A 19,866-nucleotide genomic window follows, 5' to 3' on the forward strand; every position below is an offset into this window, starting at 1 on the left:
GCCCCTCTTTCTGTATTTTCCCGATCCGCCCTTGCCAGTGGCATGGTACACTCACCTTATTGAAAGAAATGTGAAGTTTTATTTTAAGCCTGTCGAATAATAAAACTAGGATTTTCTTTTTCCGATTATGCTCATATCACTGACTGAAAAAATGCATCTATCACTTACCTTATGGTTACTAATTTTCCCGCTTACTTTATTCCTCAAAAATGGAACAGACAAATTTCGTGACACTTCAATTTCAAGATTTGGCCAAAAGTTATGTTAAAAAAACTAAATTTCTCGAAAGTTTTCTAAATACTGAGCCGCATTAGCAAAATGACTGGTAGTCAGAATGTGCACGACAGCTTTTAATTTTGATAGCAATATTTCGTAATGACGCTGAGGAGAACCATTATAACGATAAAACGAAACTGAAAATAAGTTGACACGTTCATTTGCAACAAAACAGAGCTGGTCAAGGGTTTGGCACCTATAACTGAATGGCATTATCAGTTCCTTTAGATGGACTCTCGAGAGGAAGCTGAGTTGACTTCCCTTTACTAGCTCAATAACTCCTGCTTCGATTTCTTGCAACCTTTAGCTACCTGGCGCTGGCTTTCCCTTACTTCACCCACCTTCCTGCGTGACCAGCTTGCTGACTCAATGGCTGGTCACTTACCTAGAGACATTTCTAGGCCTACAGTACGCTTTTTCCTTTTGAGAAAAGGGGACCTTTGTGCTCGAGTCATGGATACGAAGCACCTAGGCTCACAGGCTACGCTGTGCGCCCCGTGCAGCTTTTTAACTAATTCTAGCATCCAGTTGAGAACTCTGCTACCATAACTAGAAATACGTGACTCGCAAAACCTCGCGAAGCTGGGGCTGGGTGGAAAGCTCTCTTTACTCGTATTGTAGCATCAAATTCGTCTAGAGGGGAGATTACTTTCAACCCCTCCCCCTCCCTCCCCAACCTCCGATCCTCCCTACATCCCTCTTTACCTTTACTTTACTTCTGGTATGTCTGCATCATCAATATTAAAATAAAACTTGGAAGCTGCGCTCCACATAATCGTCGCCTGATGAACCACCCTCATACTCGGTTGACTCCTCCTCAGATATCACTTGAGGTATCATCATGAGAACTGGAGGGCATGTTTTCATCATCATCTTCGATGTCCTCATCAAATGTTCTTGCTACAGAACCATCTGCATGTTTAAGTATTCGCTCAACTAATTGTGCCTTGTTTCCAGATACCATTAGACCTTCTTACCTTAGATAGAGCCGTTTAATATTACTGTAGGAGAAGGCAAGGGGTGACAGGCCAGGACGACTTCTAACAATGGAAACATTTTTGATCTGTATCCTCTTCATCCTCTTTATATTTTTTCTCTGACAAGCGTGTCATTTAGAGATTTTCCTTTTCCTAAGGATATTAGAGGCGATTAGAGTGCCTATGTAAAGCTATTTTAGAGTTCTAAAAGTTACCATAACTGATCACGAACGGGTGATATAGGCAAATGTGAGGCTTCTTTAAACTTAAGCTTACTTTTCTTTTCCGGTCGGCCTGCTCTAACTTGCTATCCGTCGCTCCCTTCCACGTTCAACTCCGCTTGATCGTCTCCGCTTTTTTGTTTTCTTTTTCTCTCTCTTTCTCTTCTTTCCACGTTTGTCAACATATCCAACAAATACGTATAAATTGTCTTTGTGTTTTTTGTTCTTTAATATTTCTGTTGTAAACGCATCTTGCCAAACTATCTCGCCATGCAACTTCCCGCCAAACAAACACGGGCGCATTAGCATTGTGGGATTGCGTACGGACGGACGGACGTACGGTGTACGGACGGACAAAAGTGACGTCATAATCAAACCAAAATTTCTCGCATTCACGGGTTACCAAATTCTCTTAGCTATGGGGCTCCGCTGCGCGCACCTGCGGCGCGCGCGAGAGCTCCGCTAAAAATTAATGAGAAAATGCCACGGTTCTCTTTCTCTCTCTCTTGCAAAATAAAAGAAATAAACAAATAAATAAATAATAATACAGAAATAACCTTTGCCACCCAGGGTACGCTTAGACGTTTCTCCATCCTATTTCCTCCTTCCATTTCGTGCGAAATCGTGGCGGTGCTAACTCGGACCAGACTTTCAATCTGTTGAATATCTGCATTGCAACACGACCCTTTTCTCACCAAAATACAAATAGGAAGTCTATACATCGATATCGCGTGCATATTATCGGCGGATAGTGAGCTTGGGCTGCCATTATTTTACCTGGTATTCGGTTGAAAAAAAGAAAACAAAAGAATTTCCTCTACTCTGACGGGGACTCGAACCCGCCAGATCGCCACATTTTGACCAAGCGACACCTGGAGGTCTGTGGTGGGTGACCGATACGAAAAATATAGGGAAAAAAAACAAAGAAAATGACAAAAAGGAAAGGGTATTGCTAGAAGCGGCGCGTCACGCAAGTGAATCGAAGAAAGGGCGAAAACCGGAACTAGAGCTTCTTCTTGGGTGCACACGCATTGCGTGCCTATCACATTGAGAAGGATTGGGAAGGAGGTCAGTGATACAAACGATATCGATCGACTAGATTGCTGAAGGTTCTTTCACTTGAAAGCTACAGTAGTCGCGTTCACATTTACCGCTCTCTTGAGGTGAACGAACAAATATTACCTGTCAGGTTGAGAAATTGAACGGTGAGTACTCTTTTAATAGATTTGGTAGGAAGTCTTCATGTATTCCATGAATCACTTATGTACTCGTCAAAGCACTCGTGTTTTCGATTTTCGCGCCCAAATTACTTAACTACTCCGTATTTTGCGAAAACCTTTTTGACGGTGTAAAAAGTGGGTGCAAACTGGCTGCAGCACCTAATCAGTAGTTCAGACTGCTGTTATTAAATTTATTTTTCGAAAAGCTGCAACACTCGAGATACTCAAGTCATGAGTTCCAGGCAACTGTTCAATTTCAACGTGAGGAAATTGCCGGCTTTCTTGCAGAGTGGCAGCCGCCTGCGCCTTGATTTTTTAACAGGCAATGAAAGCAATATTAATTAGTTAAGTAATTTGAATGGGAAATTAGGGACACTTTAATTTATACCCAGTTCTAACATCGCGCTATCGTTGTGACAAACTCAATTCATCCTAATAACATGAAAAAATTTTATGAATTACGTTCGACGTTTACAGCACGAGGTCGTCAACTGTCGATGCCTAGTTTTGTTAATGCGCATACATTGTGCGCATCCCGAAATACTTGGGTTTCCCATGGGTGCCAGGTGGTGACAGGGATATGAGGGTACAACCTTAGCTTCCTGCTAATGCAATAGTGATTTGAAACCTGCTGTCCCCCCCCCCCCCCCCCCCTTCCCTTCAGTGTGGTCTGAAATTAACATTTCGAAGCGGGCACCAAGTGGCGACTAAACAGTTTTTTTCAGTTGCCAAACTGCAAAATCTGGTGACCAATTAAATCTAACAAGTCTTTATTATTAGCCTTATTGAATAACAGAAAGGCAAGAACCGTAATTGACCCAGAATTCAATGTAGAAAAGAGTAAAATTTTCGGGTGGAAAAAGGAGTTTTCATTAATAGTCAGATTTAAAATTTCTTGCCTATTTCTCCCACTTCCCTTCCCTTGGGCACTAATATATGTCCTCTCTCAGTGAAAATAATTGGTGGATTTTTCTAAAGCCAATTACTGTTCCTAACTGCAGTAGAACCCCAATAACTTGAACTCTACTGTCCATAATATTCGCTTGAGATTTAAAATACTATTTTACAGGGCTAACAAGTTAAAAAAATTAAGAACCAAACGTTTTCAACTAATTAAGTCATCTTGAGAAGATGAAAGAAAGCCTGAAAAACAAATTCTGGCTTGAACAGTATTCGAACCCACGATCTCTGCCATCCTGGTGCAGTGCTCTATTTAGTCAAGTTAAGCACCAAAGTGCCATAAGCTCCAAAAGACATGAACTCCCCACTGACCTTTACATGGCAAACAGGCTTGCCTGTAAACTTCTTTAACATCTTTTTAGCAGTTTTTGTTTACATTCGAGTGTCAAAAATTCTCATTAGGAAGAATTTTGCCCTTAGGAAATGTCTAGAAGAAAGAAAAGGCCTTAAACACAAACCAGAGCTAAGCCAAACTTGTTGCATCAAAGTGCTTCGTGATTGTGAAAGAATGATAGAACCTCAATGATATTTGAAGTTCAACAACAACCATGCAAACTTTAACTATTTTTTTTTCTCTTGGGAGTACAAGTTAGTGGGGTTCTACCATAGATGAAGCACAGCGAATCAAGTTGGGTAGAGTAGAGAAGACTAGTGTTGAGTTGAAGAGAGGAGAGTAGAATAGTCTAGTGGTGGTAGAATGGTAGTGGAACAGCAAAGTAAGCTGCGGGCTGGATTCATTAAGCCTTCTTAAGTTATTATGTGTCCTAAGGATTAAATACTTAGGACATATATCAATAACAGGCTGTAGCAGGCTGTTGTTGGAATAACAATATCTTATTGCTAAGAAACATTACTTTGAAGACCTGTTAACTTATGAGGGCCTAGGTATTAAATCTGGCCCTTGGACTGTATGTAGGGACCATTAAAGTCGCATGCAGTATAATCAATAAGAACGTGTATGGAATGACAAAACCTCCAAGCACAATAGGGGCTGACATTAGAAAATTTTGAACTGGACTGTAAAAGGCACCAAAACGTCTTTTGGTGTGCATGGCTGAAATTATTTAATTTTTTTTTAAAGTTACCAAGACAACCCTATTGAAAAGGTGTGGGAGGCACCCCAGCCTTCACTTTTTGATACATGTACACGGGTTCATGCCACGTCTTTTATGTTTTCACTGAGACAGTGACTGTTGTGAAACATTTGTCAGCTTATTGCAAAGTAGCTGAAAGGGCTAGAACAGAGATAAAGCAACATCTGTGGCAACCGATTAGTTCAGTTTTTTACCTGTTCTTGATCTTTTGCTGGGTCCTGGTGTTGTGGACAATTTTCATTTCCAGGGGTCTGGTCCCATTCAAAGTGATAGACTATGTGGTTAAAAATCAAAATGGTGACCTTGCAAAGCAATGACAGCTAAAGTAAAATGATGGAGACAGATTTCTAATTTGGTGTGAAATCAGCTCCCTGATGACCCTGATAGGCTCATTAACCCTGGTTTACAGCACAATCTAGTGTGGGTATGAAAGGAATTGCCATTTGGTAAATCGAAGTTATACTCCAAAATGTTCTCCCTATAATTTAAGGCAATAATATTGTATTTTTTTATATATTATTTCCAAACAGGTTTTCCAACTGTGAAAACTGGTATCACCACTTTGGAAATGGCCTCACCAGTGTATACTGAAGAACAGCTTAACTATTTTAGGATTTGCTACATTGCCACAGATGTTCTGCCCAAGGGTTTGCGATCAATTTTCAAACAAGAGTGGGACAGGCGACACAAGGGAACACTGGGGGAGTGGAACGATTCACCAAAAAATGGCTTGGACTTCAGAAACAAAGAAACTCCTTCAAAAACAAATGCTAAACTGTGGGCTACAATGATAAATGGCAATAGGGCTGAGTGGGATTGTACCATGCTCTTTTATGCTATTCTCTTCTCAAATTCTATTAATGGAGCTAAAGTTCCACTGCCTGCAGTAATTCACTCTAGTATTGATAGTCTAAGAATCTTTCGTAACCAAGACTTTGCCCATATGCCACACAGCCAGCTGTCAGACAAGGAGTTTCAAATTGCTGTTCAAAAAGTCAATGTTGCATTCCAAACACTTGGTCTCCCCACTGTAGAAATCCAAACTCTTATTAAACAGAAAAGTTTCCCGACCAATGAGCTGAAAAATGTCCTGACAAAAGTTCACACCCTTAAACAAGAACTTCAGAAGACAGATGCTAAATTGCAAGCAACAGAAGAACAGTGTCAGATCCTTGAAGAGCAACTGCAGCATGAAGTTGAGTCATTTTGTGTCCTGCCACCAAAGCCACCCCACCAAATTTCAGGTCGAGAAGGCGAGGTTGCTGCAATAGAAAGTGAGATGAATAACCTGAAGAAGACCAGTGAGGGAAGTGTCAGTTACTATTATGTCTCAGGGAATCCAGGGAGTGGCAAATCTCAGCTGGCTGGTCTTGTAGCTAAGAAATTCTATGACAAGGCCATAAGTGATCCTACCACCTTGTCATTTGTAATGACTTTAAATGCTGAGAATTCTGAGTCTCTTTTGGACTCATATGTGTCATTGGCAAGGAAAGTGGGCTGTCCAGAATACACCATTACCAACACCCAGATGTCCGAGGATTTGAAGACAGAAGCAAAATTAACTAACCTGAGAGACTTAATTGCCACCAAAATTCACTTTTACACATCATGGCTTCTTGTGGTTGACAATGTCACTAGTTTATCTGGCGCACACGATTTCCTTCCTGAGCATGGAAATGAGCAGTGGGGTAAAGGCCAGTTGCTAATCACAACACATGATTCCTTATGTATCCCCTCAGACAGCCCTTTCATTTCTCATACCTCTATAAGCAAAGGGATGCCTCCCAAAGATGCCACTTCTTTCCTAAGCATGGCTTCTGGGATCAGTGACCAAGGAATGGAAGATAAAGTAGCAGAGAAGCTAGACTATCAACCTCTTGCATTGGCCAATGCAGCCACATACATGAAAAAAGTGCGCATTAATTCTCCAAACTTTGGATGGAAGGAGTACCTGGAAAAGCTGAAAAAGGGAAAGCATGGTCTCATTGAAAATGCTCTTGCCAAAACAAACCCAAGCTACCCCAATGCTATGACTGCCACGACAAGGATAGCTGTTGAAAGAGTCATGAATTCTGATGAGCTAATGAGGCATGCCTTTACTTTTTTCTCTCTCTGTTCACCACAGCCAGTGAGGTTAGACATCTTGACCAATTACATTCTGAACTTTGTGGGTGAAGACTATGACAAAGAGGATATAGGTATTCATATCCAGGGATCATCGCTGGTAGTTATTGAAAAAGAGGAAAATGTTGTCTATGTACATCGGCACCAAGTGGTACACAAGGTTATTAAACTTGTGGTGAAAGGCTGCATGGACACTGATGCACATGCAGGAGCTGTTGATGTGGCAGTGAAATCATTCATCAAATTTATTGCTGAAACAATACCAGAGGTTTGGAACAAGTTAGATTCAATTGCTGAAACCAGACATTTTATCCCACACTTGAACCCTTTGGTTGCGCAAATTGGAATTGTTGCTGATCTTGCCACCATAGAAAAAAATCCGTTTTTCAGTAGGATCCTTGCAAATGCCTCAGATTATTCCTATGAACTTATGATGCTTGGCCAAATTTGTCATCACCACAGTGACTTGTTTTCGGCAAAGGAGTACTACTTTGCAGCTAGAACCCTTCTGGTTAACAGTGAGAAATGTGATGGTGAAGTTGAGGCACAGTTGTACGGTTGTTTGGGTAGGGTAAATACTGACTTGGGTAACTTGAGGGAAGCAAAGAAGTGTTTTGAATGTGCCCGTTGCATTTTTGAAAAATCTCTGGGAACTGAAAATGCCGATGTTGCTGATATGGAAATGGAGTTAGGTAACGTGCAGAGACGCTTGGGTAACACTCAGAAAGCAAAGCAGCATTTTGAACGTGCACAATATATTCAACTGAAAATCTATGGACCGAACCATAGTGATGTAGCCTCCTCTTATATTGGCTTAAGTAATGTAGAGAGTGTCCTGGGTGACAGGAAGAAGGCCAAGGAACATCTTGATCATGCTCTTTTGATTAACATAAGCAAGTTTGGACCTGAGCATGTAGAAGTTGCTCGTGTTTACCATGATCTAGGCATTGTAAACAGTCTTTCAGGTAACCACCAGCTGGCCAAGGAAAATTTTGAAAAAGCCCGATCAATTTTTCTCCAAAGGCTTGGACCGAAGCATGTCTTTGTGGCAAGGGTTTATTACAACTTAGGTATTTTGTACACGAAATTGGGTTACTATCAGCAGGCTAAGGAGGTCTTAGAGCTTGCCCTCTCTATTTATCGCAAAAAGCTTGGACGTGAACACAGTGATTTTGTGAACACTCACGTCTGGTTGGGCCTTGTGTGGAGGCACTTGCAATTGGGCGATCAGCAAATGTCAGAGGAGCTTAATGATTTTACCTTATCCATGGAGTTCGAGGCTGCCTTGCCCATCCGACACACGCGTAAACGCAAGATTGCATACAACTGCAATAAGCTAAAGTACAAGTGCTATAAGTAGAGGAACTGGCATACAATTTAGGTGCCACAAATACTTTAAACCCAATATGGCAGATCCATTCACATGTTTCTTTCTTTTTTTCTCAGTTGTCGTCAATGTTATCGCTCTGATTTTCCTGTTTAGAAACCCAAAATCAAACAGCCAAGCAAGATGTGAAACTGCATATCAGCTGTTTTGGGGGTTCTCTTGAAATTTTGTTAAAATTTGCTGTCGCAAGTTAGCAAGACAGAAACAGTTATCTCAGTACATTGAACTGTTTAATACCATGAAAACCTGCCAGCCTGTGTAGCTGCTATAATGTTGGGCGACCAAGTAGTAAGGAGGCCAGGGGAATGGGTTGGGTTAAAGGCGATTTGAAATCTCCCGCAGCTTACACCACGCATGGCAGGTACGCCACCAAATTTTTATATTTGCAGACAGGCAATACCACCAGCTATGCAGGCTTAAAGTGTTTTCATTTAGCGTCACACTGTAACATGTTGTAGACCACTTATTGATGTATGGAGAGTTTCTAGGTGTGAAGGTTTGACTTGAGATTTTTGGAAGCCACTAAATCCCTGGTGTTGTAAAAGTGAAAAAGGATCTTGTTTGTTGGTTCAATGTTTTGTTTCAGTAATAAAGTTAAATCAGTGTTACTTACCAGCGGGTTTATTAAGGATTTATCTTGGGCCAAGGGATGGGGACTTCCTAGAAAGAGAACTTAGTAAGAAATCAAGTAATCAAACTCTGAATGAAGCCACGGATTACAGTTAATTCTTGCTCAGAGAAATCATTTCATATTTTCCTCCTGGTGCTCTAACAGCAATTTCATATTAAAGAGGTTCTTAGTCAAAAATTTGAGTTAGTGAAATAAGAAGTGATGTAGGAAATGCTTGTGGCTTAGCCTGCATAAAAGTCGTTTCCTTTTCAAGTGAGTGCAAGAAGTGAACGAAAGCTTCTGAAGAGAAGAAGCTTTACGGACCTCCCGCATTTCTTGGAAAGGAAACAACTGCTATGAAGGCTGAACTTTTTGCGTTTATGCAAGCCATTCATACATCATCTTGTTAAAAAAAAATACGCAAAAGCACAAGGGAAATATCAAGGGTCACCAGTAAGGTGCAAGTTGGCTGCCGAGTAATTTGGGGGGAAATGTTGTTAAAATAGCCACTTCCAGGCACCCCAACTAACTGAACGCCTGGAAGAGGCTATTGTTCAAAGGGATTTAAATGTGATTTTTGATGCTAAAAAACTGGGTCAAGAACAGATAAAATTACTGTGAATATATGGAATTTGGGTAACTTTGACTATAACCTTGTCACATTTGTTGGACAGTGCATTATACTGAACACTTTTTTCTTTTTTCAAATGCATTTGTCTAAAGATTTTAACTGTCGGATAATTTTTAGAGTACAGGTTTACACTATACTGCCCTTCTAAACAAAATGTACAAAGTACAGGCAGCAGGAGTTTCTTAAGGCAGTTCACAAACGTGGAGTTTTCCCCTCAAATGAAGTAAGTATGGGGTGTTTTAAAATAACATTAAATTTCGAAAATCCATCAGAGGTTCAAATTTCGCCCAAATCCCATACATAAACTTTAGTTTTACCCACGTTAGCACTCAGCTGGTGTTGTAAAATTACAGGGGATAAGAGAATATGGGATCTCAAGCACTGGATTTCAGATGCACATGATAGGGAATATGTACACTACAGTAATAGCCCACATAAAAGAAACCTGAATTTTTCAATTTAGCCTAAATAGGTTCTTATATAAATGGTACTTAAAGCAAATTTAGGCTACCAAGGTTCTTAAAATAGGTTCTTATATTTTCATATGAATTTTATCTGATTATACTATATATATTATAAATATCATCACATAATACGGTATAAATAATTTATTTGTACCATACAGCAGTGCCTATAGGCAGTTCAGTGCAGGTACAGCATATGTCCTTAACAAAACATATCCTTGGGGAATTATTTGAATGGCAAACACAATAGACATACAACATGGTACTTAAGCTTGAAAGAAAAAAAAGTTATCTTTATGTCAAGTTACTTTTAAATATATGATGATCTTAATTCAGCAGTTTCTACCTATACACTTTTACAGCAACCCCACTGATAAGAACCTAACTTAAAATTTTAGCCTAAATAGCTTATGTAGAGGGGGCTTAAAATTGAAATCTTAGCCTAACAGGTTCTGAAACCCATGTTCTTATACATGGGCTATTACTGTACCCCAATCCCTGATAGAACAAAAAATGTTTCATTCGTGCTTGGTTTTATTAATTTTAGTTTTCACGTGCTTCTTTTTGAATTCCTAGTATTTTTTTTCAAAGAAAACAATGTCACTAGATCAATACATGAGAAAGTCCTTTGTACATTCAGCAGCTCACAAGAGAGAGATTTTCTACTTTTCTAGTATATAAGTCTGTGAGAGTACAGTCAAACCTCTTTATTGCGAACACCAAGGGGACAGGAATAAGTGTCCGTATTAAGGACGGTGCCTACTAATACCGAAGAATTTTTGTGTGGTTTATGACTATGCGGGAAAAGCAGATCTCACCAAGGCCTACTGGAACCCAAAAAGAAAATTAGGGGTAACCACGCATTTTTCAGAGATAATCAAGTAATAATATCTCTTAAAAACGCCAAAATATGAAGCAATGTATGGGATTTTTCCCTAAATTGAAGCTTAATTATCTCTGAAAAATGCATGGTTACCCCCAATTTTCTTTTGAGATACCAAAAGCATTTGGTAATTTCTGCTTTCTCCGTATAGTTTTAAATCGCGCAAAAATATCCTTGTATTAGTGCGCACCACCCATAGGAAACCCGAGTATCTCGAGATGCGCAGAACGTATGCGCAGTAACAATAGTAGGCACCGTCCTTAAAGAGGTGTCAGTTTTAGAGAGGTAGGTTTTATATGGATTTCGGTCTCTCAGGGACAGAGTGAACTGTCCGTTATAGAGAGGTGTCCATATTATAGAGGTGTCCGTAAGGAGAGGTTCCACTGTAGACGTTTTTTTCCCAGCTCTTACTCCACCGGCTTGTTGTAGTCTGAAATGTCAGCTGTCTCCTTCCCCTAACCCACAGGGGGTGTGGGAGTCTCTCTCTCCCAGCCCCCTGTGAGTTAGGGGAAGGAGATGGCTGACATTTCGGACTACTTATTTTGGAGTGCAGCGGTTGAAAGTTAAGGATATTTCCTCTCATAGGGTACCATTTTATTTTGTTTTTGACATTTCAAGTGAGTAAAGGTAGTCATTCCTGCATCCAACAAGGATTTGCTTATCAACTACAACAGGAGAAGAAAACACTTCCCCAGGTAATGAATACGACCCCAACAGAACACCAGAATATAATTCTAGAATATAAAGGGTTCCAACAGTTGAGAAGACAAACACTGCCATGTGAGCCTCACTCAAGTCACACTTCTTACAAGTTGTTGTGTGACATGCGGTGTGGAAACAGGTTCCTTGACGTGTTGTGTGACAGCTTGTCAAATGATCGACATTCAATTCAGCTACAAAGGGGCTTGAATAAACTTGTGCGTCAGCGGTAAAACACCACTGCAGCTCACCACATAGGGATAAACAGTACACTGATTTATCGTGAGAGCCAAACACAACATAACCAGCCAGGTGTGAGTCATGTTCTAAACCTATGTAGCAAGGTGAACAAAAAACTGGAGCATCAGTTTGAAACTGCCAAAGTTCCTTTCCTTGAAAATCAAAGCAGTAAAGAAACCCATTGACACATGGACAAACAATGCCTGTTGGTATTAACACTGGTGACGCAAACACTGGTTTAGGACACTGTTGACTCCAAAGGACTGTGTGCTCAGTAGCGTCAACAGCAAGAACAACTCCAGACAGTGTTGTAATAAACACTAAATGTGGCTCGTCGCTTATGCATGCAGAACTGAAGCAAGATCCACCGCCACAGTCTATAGCACAGAGGCATTGCTTATTCGTGATGTCCAGGCCATACAAGTGGTGATCATGTGACCCAATCCAGGCCACCCCTGTCTGTTGGTCTATGCAAGGAGAGCTTTTCACTGCTGCACCAGTTTGGAATGTCCAGTGTGTTTCTCCTGTGGAGCGGTTGAATACATACACCTTGCCATCATAACAACCTACAAAACAAAATAGAAACAACTTGGGTAAGTAAGAGCTGTATGATACACAGTACACTCCTACTATATGGAATACAATAGAAGAAACAAACCAAAACTAAAGGGCTTGACAAAAAAACAGAAAAAGTCAAGTGGACCTTTGGTCTTAAATTCTGTGTTGCTGCAAAAAGTTAAGCCTGGTGCACACTGGTGACATAATGACATAACAACATAAAGAAAACATCAGTTTTTTTCCTTACGTCATTTAGACGTGTCTGCTACATCATTATGTTATTGTTGTTTAAACTTGTGACCTAAAACATTGACATAAATTTCTGTTTGTATTTGTGTGACTTATATGTCATAATGTCACTAGTGTGAACCAGGCTTTAAAGTTTGGCATAAACACATTGGCTATCATTAAGAAAGGGTGTTCTATGCCCATTCATTTATTAAGATAAAGCCCAAAAACAGTCAAGCAACGAAAACTAAAGAGGACCTGCTGCAGTGCTTCATTGATTCCTTTTGAAAAACAAGATCTGAGCATTTACCCAAACACAAATTATACATGTTCCTTACCTATTACAACATATTTACCACATAGTGATAGAGCTGCGGATGATTCTATTCTGTCCCCCACCCTCCTCTCCCACAGGACTTCACCATCACTAAGTCTGATACACATGAACACATGACCATGGGAACCAATGAAAGCTTCACCCTCACACCTCCCAGGTGAGTACACCACCAGCGGGGAGGCATCAATGCATTTGTACAAGCAAGTCTGCCACTGACATGTGATAGCAACTTTGGTCCCAGGAGCTTTTGTTTCTAAGGAAGAGGAGATGGACTGGGAATGACACTTCACTGCCACCGTTTCACTGGGTACAGAAGAGGATCGTGCAAAAGTTTGTTTGCAGTTAAATGTTTTGAATGATTGTGTTTGCCTTGTTGTGCAACCAGCTGCACTTGGTTTTGAATTCATACAAAACTTGCAACTTGTCCACTGGTTTCCTCTGCGCACAGAACAGAAACAAGTTTTCAACTCTGATGCACAATCATCTTCATCTTTGCATAAGTCACTGTCTTCCGATGAGGTGGGATTTTTCAAAATGACTCTTTTCTGCCTGGCATCCTTGTCATCCATCAGAACACTTGCATCACCCAAAGATGATTTTCTCTTAAGTGAAGGTTCACCAGCTGGCCTTGTGGGGCCATTCTCAGAATACATGTCTTCATCTCTGTCAGTTTTACTCGCTGTGGTTGTCCTCAAATCACCACTACTGTGTGCATTTATGTACCCCAGAGGTGTCCTCATAAAATCATCATCATCATGACTATGAGTTTGTTCAAGTTTACTTTCAACATAGCAACAAAGAGCACCAAAAGATTTGCTTAGAATAACATCTAATAATTCAGGAAGCTTCACAGGACTCTTTTGTTGTCTAGTAGATATCCATGCTTCAATTGAATCCGCCAACTTGACGGCACTAAGAGAAGATCCACCACTGGCAATGAACATATCATTGTCTCCTACATCATCTTCATCAAAATTTCCCAGATCTTTGTGTTCATTGAGAAACTCCATCTTGCTAGAGACTTTTAATTCCTGTGGTTTCCTTACTCTAATCACTTCCAAGCTCTCCTTCCAAGCATGTTTAAGAAACTTCCTCACAGATTTGACATCCTCAGGGTCTGGCATGTCCTGGACGCCACTTAATAATGCCTTCCTGTCAACCTTTCCATGGGCTGTCATTGGCAGATGAGAAACAACATGAACAAAATCAGGTAATGCATGAACTGGTAACAAATTGATAAGGCCACTGCTTAGTGACGTCGGCCTGTTGCCATTTTGTACCAAAGACTTCTCAACCACGAATAAGTGAAGTCTGGAGTAACTTGAATAATCTGACTTGTCTATGATCAGAGAACATGTTTCATTTAAGAGTTTTTCAGAAATCTCCCGCTCAATCCAGTCTAAGTTTATTCTCTTGCCCATGCGTTTGATCTGTCGATCTTTTCGCCCACAGAACCAAATGCAGTGATCTTTTACATATGCCCAGTCTCCTGTTGCACGCATTGTTCCTGTGGTAAGAGCGGTTTCATCACCTAAGAGGCATACACGATCTGATCCACCTATAAAAAACAAGGACAGGAGAATGCTGATGTTAAAATCTCCTAGATGTACAAAAATAAATACTTTGTTCAATGTTTTTCTACTTCTTGTCATTTCCTTGATATCCTGTTTTTCTCTCCCAGTCACTTCTTGTTTACACCCTTTTCTCTCAGTTATAACCTCCTCTGCCCTTCTCTTTTCTCATCCGCTTTTGCTCATTTTTTTTCCCCAATTCTTGATCCCTTCTTTCTTAGTTTCTTCACCCTATTTTCACAGATTTCTATCCTCTCCCCTCCCAAAGAATTAAAAAAAGTTTAATTTTTTTTCGTTTTGCTTGATGTGTACCACACACAACATCTTAAGACAGTGCCACAAGCTGAGTTAGCCAAATGGAAGGAAGGAAAGAAGGAATGAAGGAACGAAGGAACGAACGAATGAAAAAGTAGAACACTTGTTGCAAGCTGGAAGATGGTTTTAATTTGTTTATGATGAAATTTATGAACAAATTTATGTACAGTTTTTTAGCATCCAAAATCAATAGTCCGTGACAGTAACAAAACTCCAAGACTATGAATGATATTCTGTGACTCTAGTGTACACTAACCTATGTAGATTTGCCCCATGCCTTCTTCAACTACTTCTTGTTCATCTCTGATCTCAATATCAGTACCCAACAGTGGAACACCAAGAGGTACAGTATTAACAGTATCAACAGTGACATTCTCCAGATCATCAGTCACTGATTTACCATCGCATGCCACAGTTCTCTCTTCTATCAACTGTTCATTAGGAATGAGATGACATGAAGCCCAACATGACACCTCAGTGATACCATACAGATTGTAAATCATTGTATTGTTCCCTGGAGATCTCCATTTTCTCAGGGTGGAGAGAGTAGGGCAGGATTCTCCTCCAAAGGCAAGTACTCTGAGTGAGGTATGTCTACTAAGAACCTTTGATTGGATCAAGTCCTGTCCAATGTAGTGCATCAGAGATGGAGTTGGCTGTTTGAGGAAAAATGCAACGTTGTTTTAATTAATAACTTGAGTACCATGGGGGTAGATTAACTGAGCAGTTTCTCTTTCAGGGCTCTTTTAGAATTTCAATCTGAAATCTTCTAGTGTCCCATAAAAATGAAAGCTACTAAACTGAACTTTCCAGTGGAATGGTATCAGAGGTGTGATCACTCAAACGGAAGGTAAGTGTGAACAGTGCTTTAATTCCTGTGGTGTTGTTTGTTATAGTGTCCAACAATCCAAGATGGTTCAAACTTTAAGGTGTGGTTCAAATAGAACAGCATGACAAATAAAGTGAAATTTATTGAATAAGATGCTGGTATGGCACTGCTTAATTATTGTTTTCTCCATTCTCCTAAGCCAGTTTTGAAAAAAGTCTTCAGATCCAGGACAGGTAGAGGGCATCCAGGCCTAGAGTGACAACATTATTTTAATCTAGAGTTGAAAAATAACTGCTCTCAGGACCTTATTTTCTCTGAAAAAAGGTGCCCTTCCCTTTAATAGCTCTGCCACTGATAGGAAGTCATTGGAATGAACAAAGTGTCAAGCACTACTATAAAACTGAGGAGCTGCTAGGCTCCTATCCAAAGTGAGTTGTCATGCTACATGTGAGATTTACATTTATTTTGCAAAATGTTATACAGTACGTGTACATGTTATCCACCTGAAAGATAGTGACTTTTTCCTCATCAAAAAGAATCTCACATAACTTAGAAGGAACCACTTTAACAGCATCAGGCACCATGACAAGTCTGGCTCCTGCGGCAAATGCCAAAAACATCTGCACTATAAAAGGATCAAAGGTGTAGGGTGAGGCTAGAAAGACCACATCATCTGGCACCACTTGAAATATGTTCCTGTTAAGTAATAATATAAACATGGTTTTTAGATGAAACCGAAAGGGTTTCCAGAGAGTGCAGGATAGAAGCAGGTAAGGGAAGATAAGGAAAGGGGATGGGGAAGGGGTAGGGGGGGGGGGGGGGCTAAGGTGAGATGAAGGGAATAGAGGTGAGGTGAAATGAGGTATTCTAACAAGGCTGCTACCTAACAGGAGCCCGGTAGCCTGTTGTGCCCTAGAAAATACTCTGGGTGCCTACTTTTTTTGCAGCAGCACCTAACACTTCACATGTTCCGCTCCTAACTTCTAGGCATTTGGCCTTGTGGGCTCCTTGAAATTTTTCTCAGGCAACAGCCTTGTTTAAGATAACTAAGATACGGTGGAAACAGAGTTGAGGCTCCCATAGGTGCACTAGTCCATCAGGTAAAAGGTTATAATTATATTTCCTAGTTTTCCAGCAGCATGGAGTAATCTTAGAATTACAGCCATTTGATCTCTTTCTTGGAGGGTACAATTAGGAGATAGTTTTAGGCTGTCATATACGATAAAAAGCAGACCAACCTCTTCTTGAGACATCACTGTGATGAATACACACTATCATAGTTACTTTATAAACCTTTATCGCAATAGTCTGAAATTTTGAAATTGGTTAACAGCACCGTATAAGGAGGGGCATAACCCTTTGATTGTTCTGTGCTCCCCCAATCCAAGAGGGGAAATTAACACTTTCGAGAAGGAACTCTTCAAAGAAACCTTCCTTGCCCAGAGTCTCCCCTCAGGGGATGGCTGATGATAGGTTCATAACCATGTAGTGTAGCTAAGATTACTTACCCTAAATCAGCAATGTTCGGTATTATACAGCTGTGTGGTACTTTAACAGCTTTGGGATCACCTGTGGTACCCGAACTTTGCATGACGTAGGCAAGACCCAGTGAATTGTTCTTCACCACTTCTGGATCAATGCTTGGTAGTTTTCTTACAAGTAAAAACCCATTAGCATCAAGCACCTCACTCCTGATAAGCTCTATCTTGCAGTCATGACTTGGCAGACTGTTTTTCCACTGCGACACATACTTCTGAAAAGGCTCCATGAATTCTTTATCTACAAGCACCAGACTTACATTGAGCCTTGACAAGAACAAGCAGATAGCTTCTGGTGGCCAATCCTGATCTACTGGCGCAAAACAGCTTTGATGTCTCAGTACTCCAAGGATGCAGGCCACCAAACCAACAGATTGTTGAGAATAAACTGCTATAATTTCCCGCTTTTCGCACAAGGATCGTAAAAACTCCTCCACTTTGGAAGCTTGAACATCAAGTTCCTGATATGTTACGTGTTGTTTGCTTGTCCCGGAATTGAACGTAACAGCGATATTACCAGGAAATTTCTCAAACATGGAGTCGAGTCTTTCCATGGTATGGTTCTGATTAAAAGATCACGACATGTGTTGACTTCTCTTTACTTTAAGCCTTCCAAATACTTGCACCACCATAGGGCATCATTTCAAATGTTTTACCTTGATTTAAGGCTTAACTTGCTAAAAGACAAAGAGAATCGAAGCTGGAAATTCTCTGGACGCGTCCAGGAGACCAACCGCTGACTAAAGAGCCTGACGCTTCGCAATTTCGTACCCAGAGTCCTCGAGAGTCCTCGGCCAGAGGACTCTGGGTACGAGAGACTTGCGAGATTGGACGCGATCATTGGACGCTTCGTGAATTGTATATTTTAGCGGGAAATAGAAAATCTTTTACATAACTTAGAATGATAATGGAGTGTCGGGTTACTTGTGTTTGGTGTGAGATAGAGTACGACGAAAACTCGTTTCTAAATCATTCCCCTTGCTATAGGGGATATAGGGAGACAGGTGAGAGTTTTTAGAACCTTTCTGAAATGTTTTTGAGTGAATGTAGACAACAGAACTGTCGAAAATTATGTTTTTTTACACGCTCGAACGCCGGCGTTTAGATAATTATAACGGCGTATAAATTCGTTATTACTTTGGTCTTTGGTCTATACATACGAGCGTTTCATGAAGCCAAATAGTTTGTCTGTATGTATCATATTATTACTGACCTTGAGGTAGCCCATAACCCCATAACTTAACGGCTACGTACCTTTGAGTCGGAATATAGGGTGTGTGCACGACGGCCATGTTGGAGGACCAAAACAATACAATGATTTTCCTTTGGGAAATATATTCTATTTTTATGCAAACATCTTCTATTGTTTCAGTCCTCCGCTCTCCCACTTGTGTACGATCACATCAGTGATGGGGCATATCGTTGTTGTTGTGTCCCTGCTGGTAAGCCTCATGAAGAATCAACTAAATCATTTGACTATTGGAGTTAGCGCTGTCAACTTAGTTGTCAAGCTGAAATCATGTAGCTATCCAAACAATTTTATAGAGATATCACTAACAGGAGTCACCTTTGCCACTAGAAACTCGGCACTCCAACAAAACAAAAAACTCACAAGAAAATATTGCCATCTGTTACTACTTTCCACTCATCAATAAATTGAAACAAGCATTAATGAAGAACTGGGGTTTAATACAAAGTCAGTTGTTGCTGTAAAATATGTACACAAAGCCTCCGATTATATTATATAAAACAGGTAGTTAGCTCATTTATTTTTTTTTCCAACAACTTTGTAGTTTATTGTAACAACACAAAACTGCTTTACAATAATTACAGTGGTTCAGATTACAAAACGCTGATTTAGATATGCTTGTTTAAGAGCGAAAGTTTGAAAAAAGACTTAAATGCATCGCAACTGGAAAACCCAAGGGGAGTCTGCACAGGCCTGTCATTGTCTCCTTTGATGATGTCTGTGCAGCTTCACGTGAAAGTGCCAACAAATTCACGCGGGAAAACTATGTCACTAATCAATTTTTTGTCTATTTTAAAAGTTTTGCAGCTGCGCTCCTGCTACCATCCTTGGCGACATGAATTTGGATTTCCACCCGGAGAAGTTGTGATAGATCGCAGCTGTCCCCTTATTGTGTTACCTGACTCAGCACTGCATAACCTGGTGGCTATTTCTGAGTCGTGGTTTGCCTCGATGCCATCAATCAGTGATGATGCCACAGAACAGGTACGTAATTTTAGAAATAAGGAATGAAAAAACAAAAGTTATGGATTTGTAGTGAGACCCAGTCAAATTTCTGCAGCTGTGATTGGCCATGGGGCTACATGCTAATACTAGTAACAATCAATTAGATTAGGGAGTGTGTTTGATGTCATCAGGCTCTCTGAGTCTCCATTGCGAAGTTGGTGATGATGTCATCTACTCCTACAAAACTTGTGGGGATGCCAAGTACGTGTCCCAAAATCCATCCATTCAATCAACATTGTCCCATACAATCACGATTCCAGTCTATACAATAGGAGTGCGTTCTTTATATGTTAGTCCTTTCTTCCATCCAAGGGAATATTCTGCATGTGGAATAATGTATGGTATATCTTCTTTTAGAGACCTTCTTTGAGACGTTCTATCAATCAGCTCAAATTTGCATGACATACCGGTAATCAAAGGAGTGACACACAGTCCTGTGCACATTTTGAG

General features: G+C 40.4%; 3 protein-coding genes across 4 annotated transcripts in view; 2 read left to right on the plus strand and 1 right to left on the minus strand.

Annotated features, from left to right (window-relative positions):
• Positions 1 to 19,866, plus strand: part of LOC146471580 (uncharacterized) — a 51,383-nt gene that overhangs the window by 27,643 nt on the left and 3,874 nt on the right. The gene's annotated exons all lie outside the window — the stretch shown is intronic.
• Positions 2,548 to 11,215, plus strand: LOC146471582 (uncharacterized). Its single transcript, XM_085120102.1, has 3 exons — positions 2,548 to 2,679; positions 5,279 to 10,701; positions 11,192 to 11,215. The coding sequence occupies exon 2, from the start codon at positions 5,317 to 5,319 to the stop codon at positions 8,230 to 8,232; it is 2,916 nt and encodes a 971-aa protein (XP_084976228.1). The 5' UTR covers positions 2,548 to 2,679; positions 5,279 to 5,316; the 3' UTR covers positions 8,233 to 10,701; positions 11,192 to 11,215.
• LOC146471583 (beta-alanine-activating enzyme-like) lies at positions 11,420 to 17,867 on the minus strand. 2 transcript variants are annotated; one of them, XM_085120096.1, is made up of 5 exons: positions 17,133 to 17,867; positions 16,128 to 16,320; positions 15,052 to 15,451; positions 12,929 to 14,467; positions 11,420 to 12,352 (listed from the first exon to the last, which is right to left on the minus strand). In XM_085120096.1, the coding sequence occupies exons 1-5, from the start codon at positions 17,714 to 17,716 to the stop codon at positions 11,442 to 11,444; spliced, it is 3,627 nt and encodes a 1,208-aa protein (XP_084976222.1). In that variant the 5' UTR covers positions 17,717 to 17,867; the 3' UTR covers positions 11,420 to 11,441. The 2 variants fall into 2 exon arrangements, with proteins under 2 accessions (XP_084976222.1, XP_084976221.1); XM_085120095.1 differs by having other exon boundaries at positions 12,911 to 14,467.

This window comes from Pavona decussata, unplaced genomic scaffold (genome assembly GCF_977016875.1).
Source record: "Pavona decussata unplaced genomic scaffold, jaPavDecu1.1 SCAFFOLD_102, whole genome shotgun sequence".
Lineage (NCBI taxonomy): Eukaryota > Metazoa > Cnidaria > Anthozoa > Scleractinia > Agariciidae > Pavona > Pavona decussata.

What these genes read in the sequence shown, in the direction of transcription:
- LOC146471583 (XM_085120095.1), bottom strand. Translation starts at nt 17,716, where the DNA reads ATGGAAAGACTCGACTCCATGTTTGAGAAATTTCCTGGTAATATCGCT. An exon ending in CCGAACATTGCTGATTTAGG is followed by an intron (nt 16,321 to 17,132) that starts GTAAGTAATCTT and finishes ATTACTTAACAG; the next exon opens with GAACATATTTCAAGTGGTGC. An exon ending in AAAAAGTCACTATCTTTCAG is followed by an intron (nt 15,452 to 16,127) that starts GTGGATAACATG and finishes TTCCTCAAACAG; the next exon opens with CCAACTCCATCTCTGATGCA.
- LOC146471582 (XM_085120102.1), top strand. Translation starts at nt 5,317, where the DNA reads ATGGCCTCACCAGTGTATACTGAAGAACAGCTTAACTATTTTAGGATT.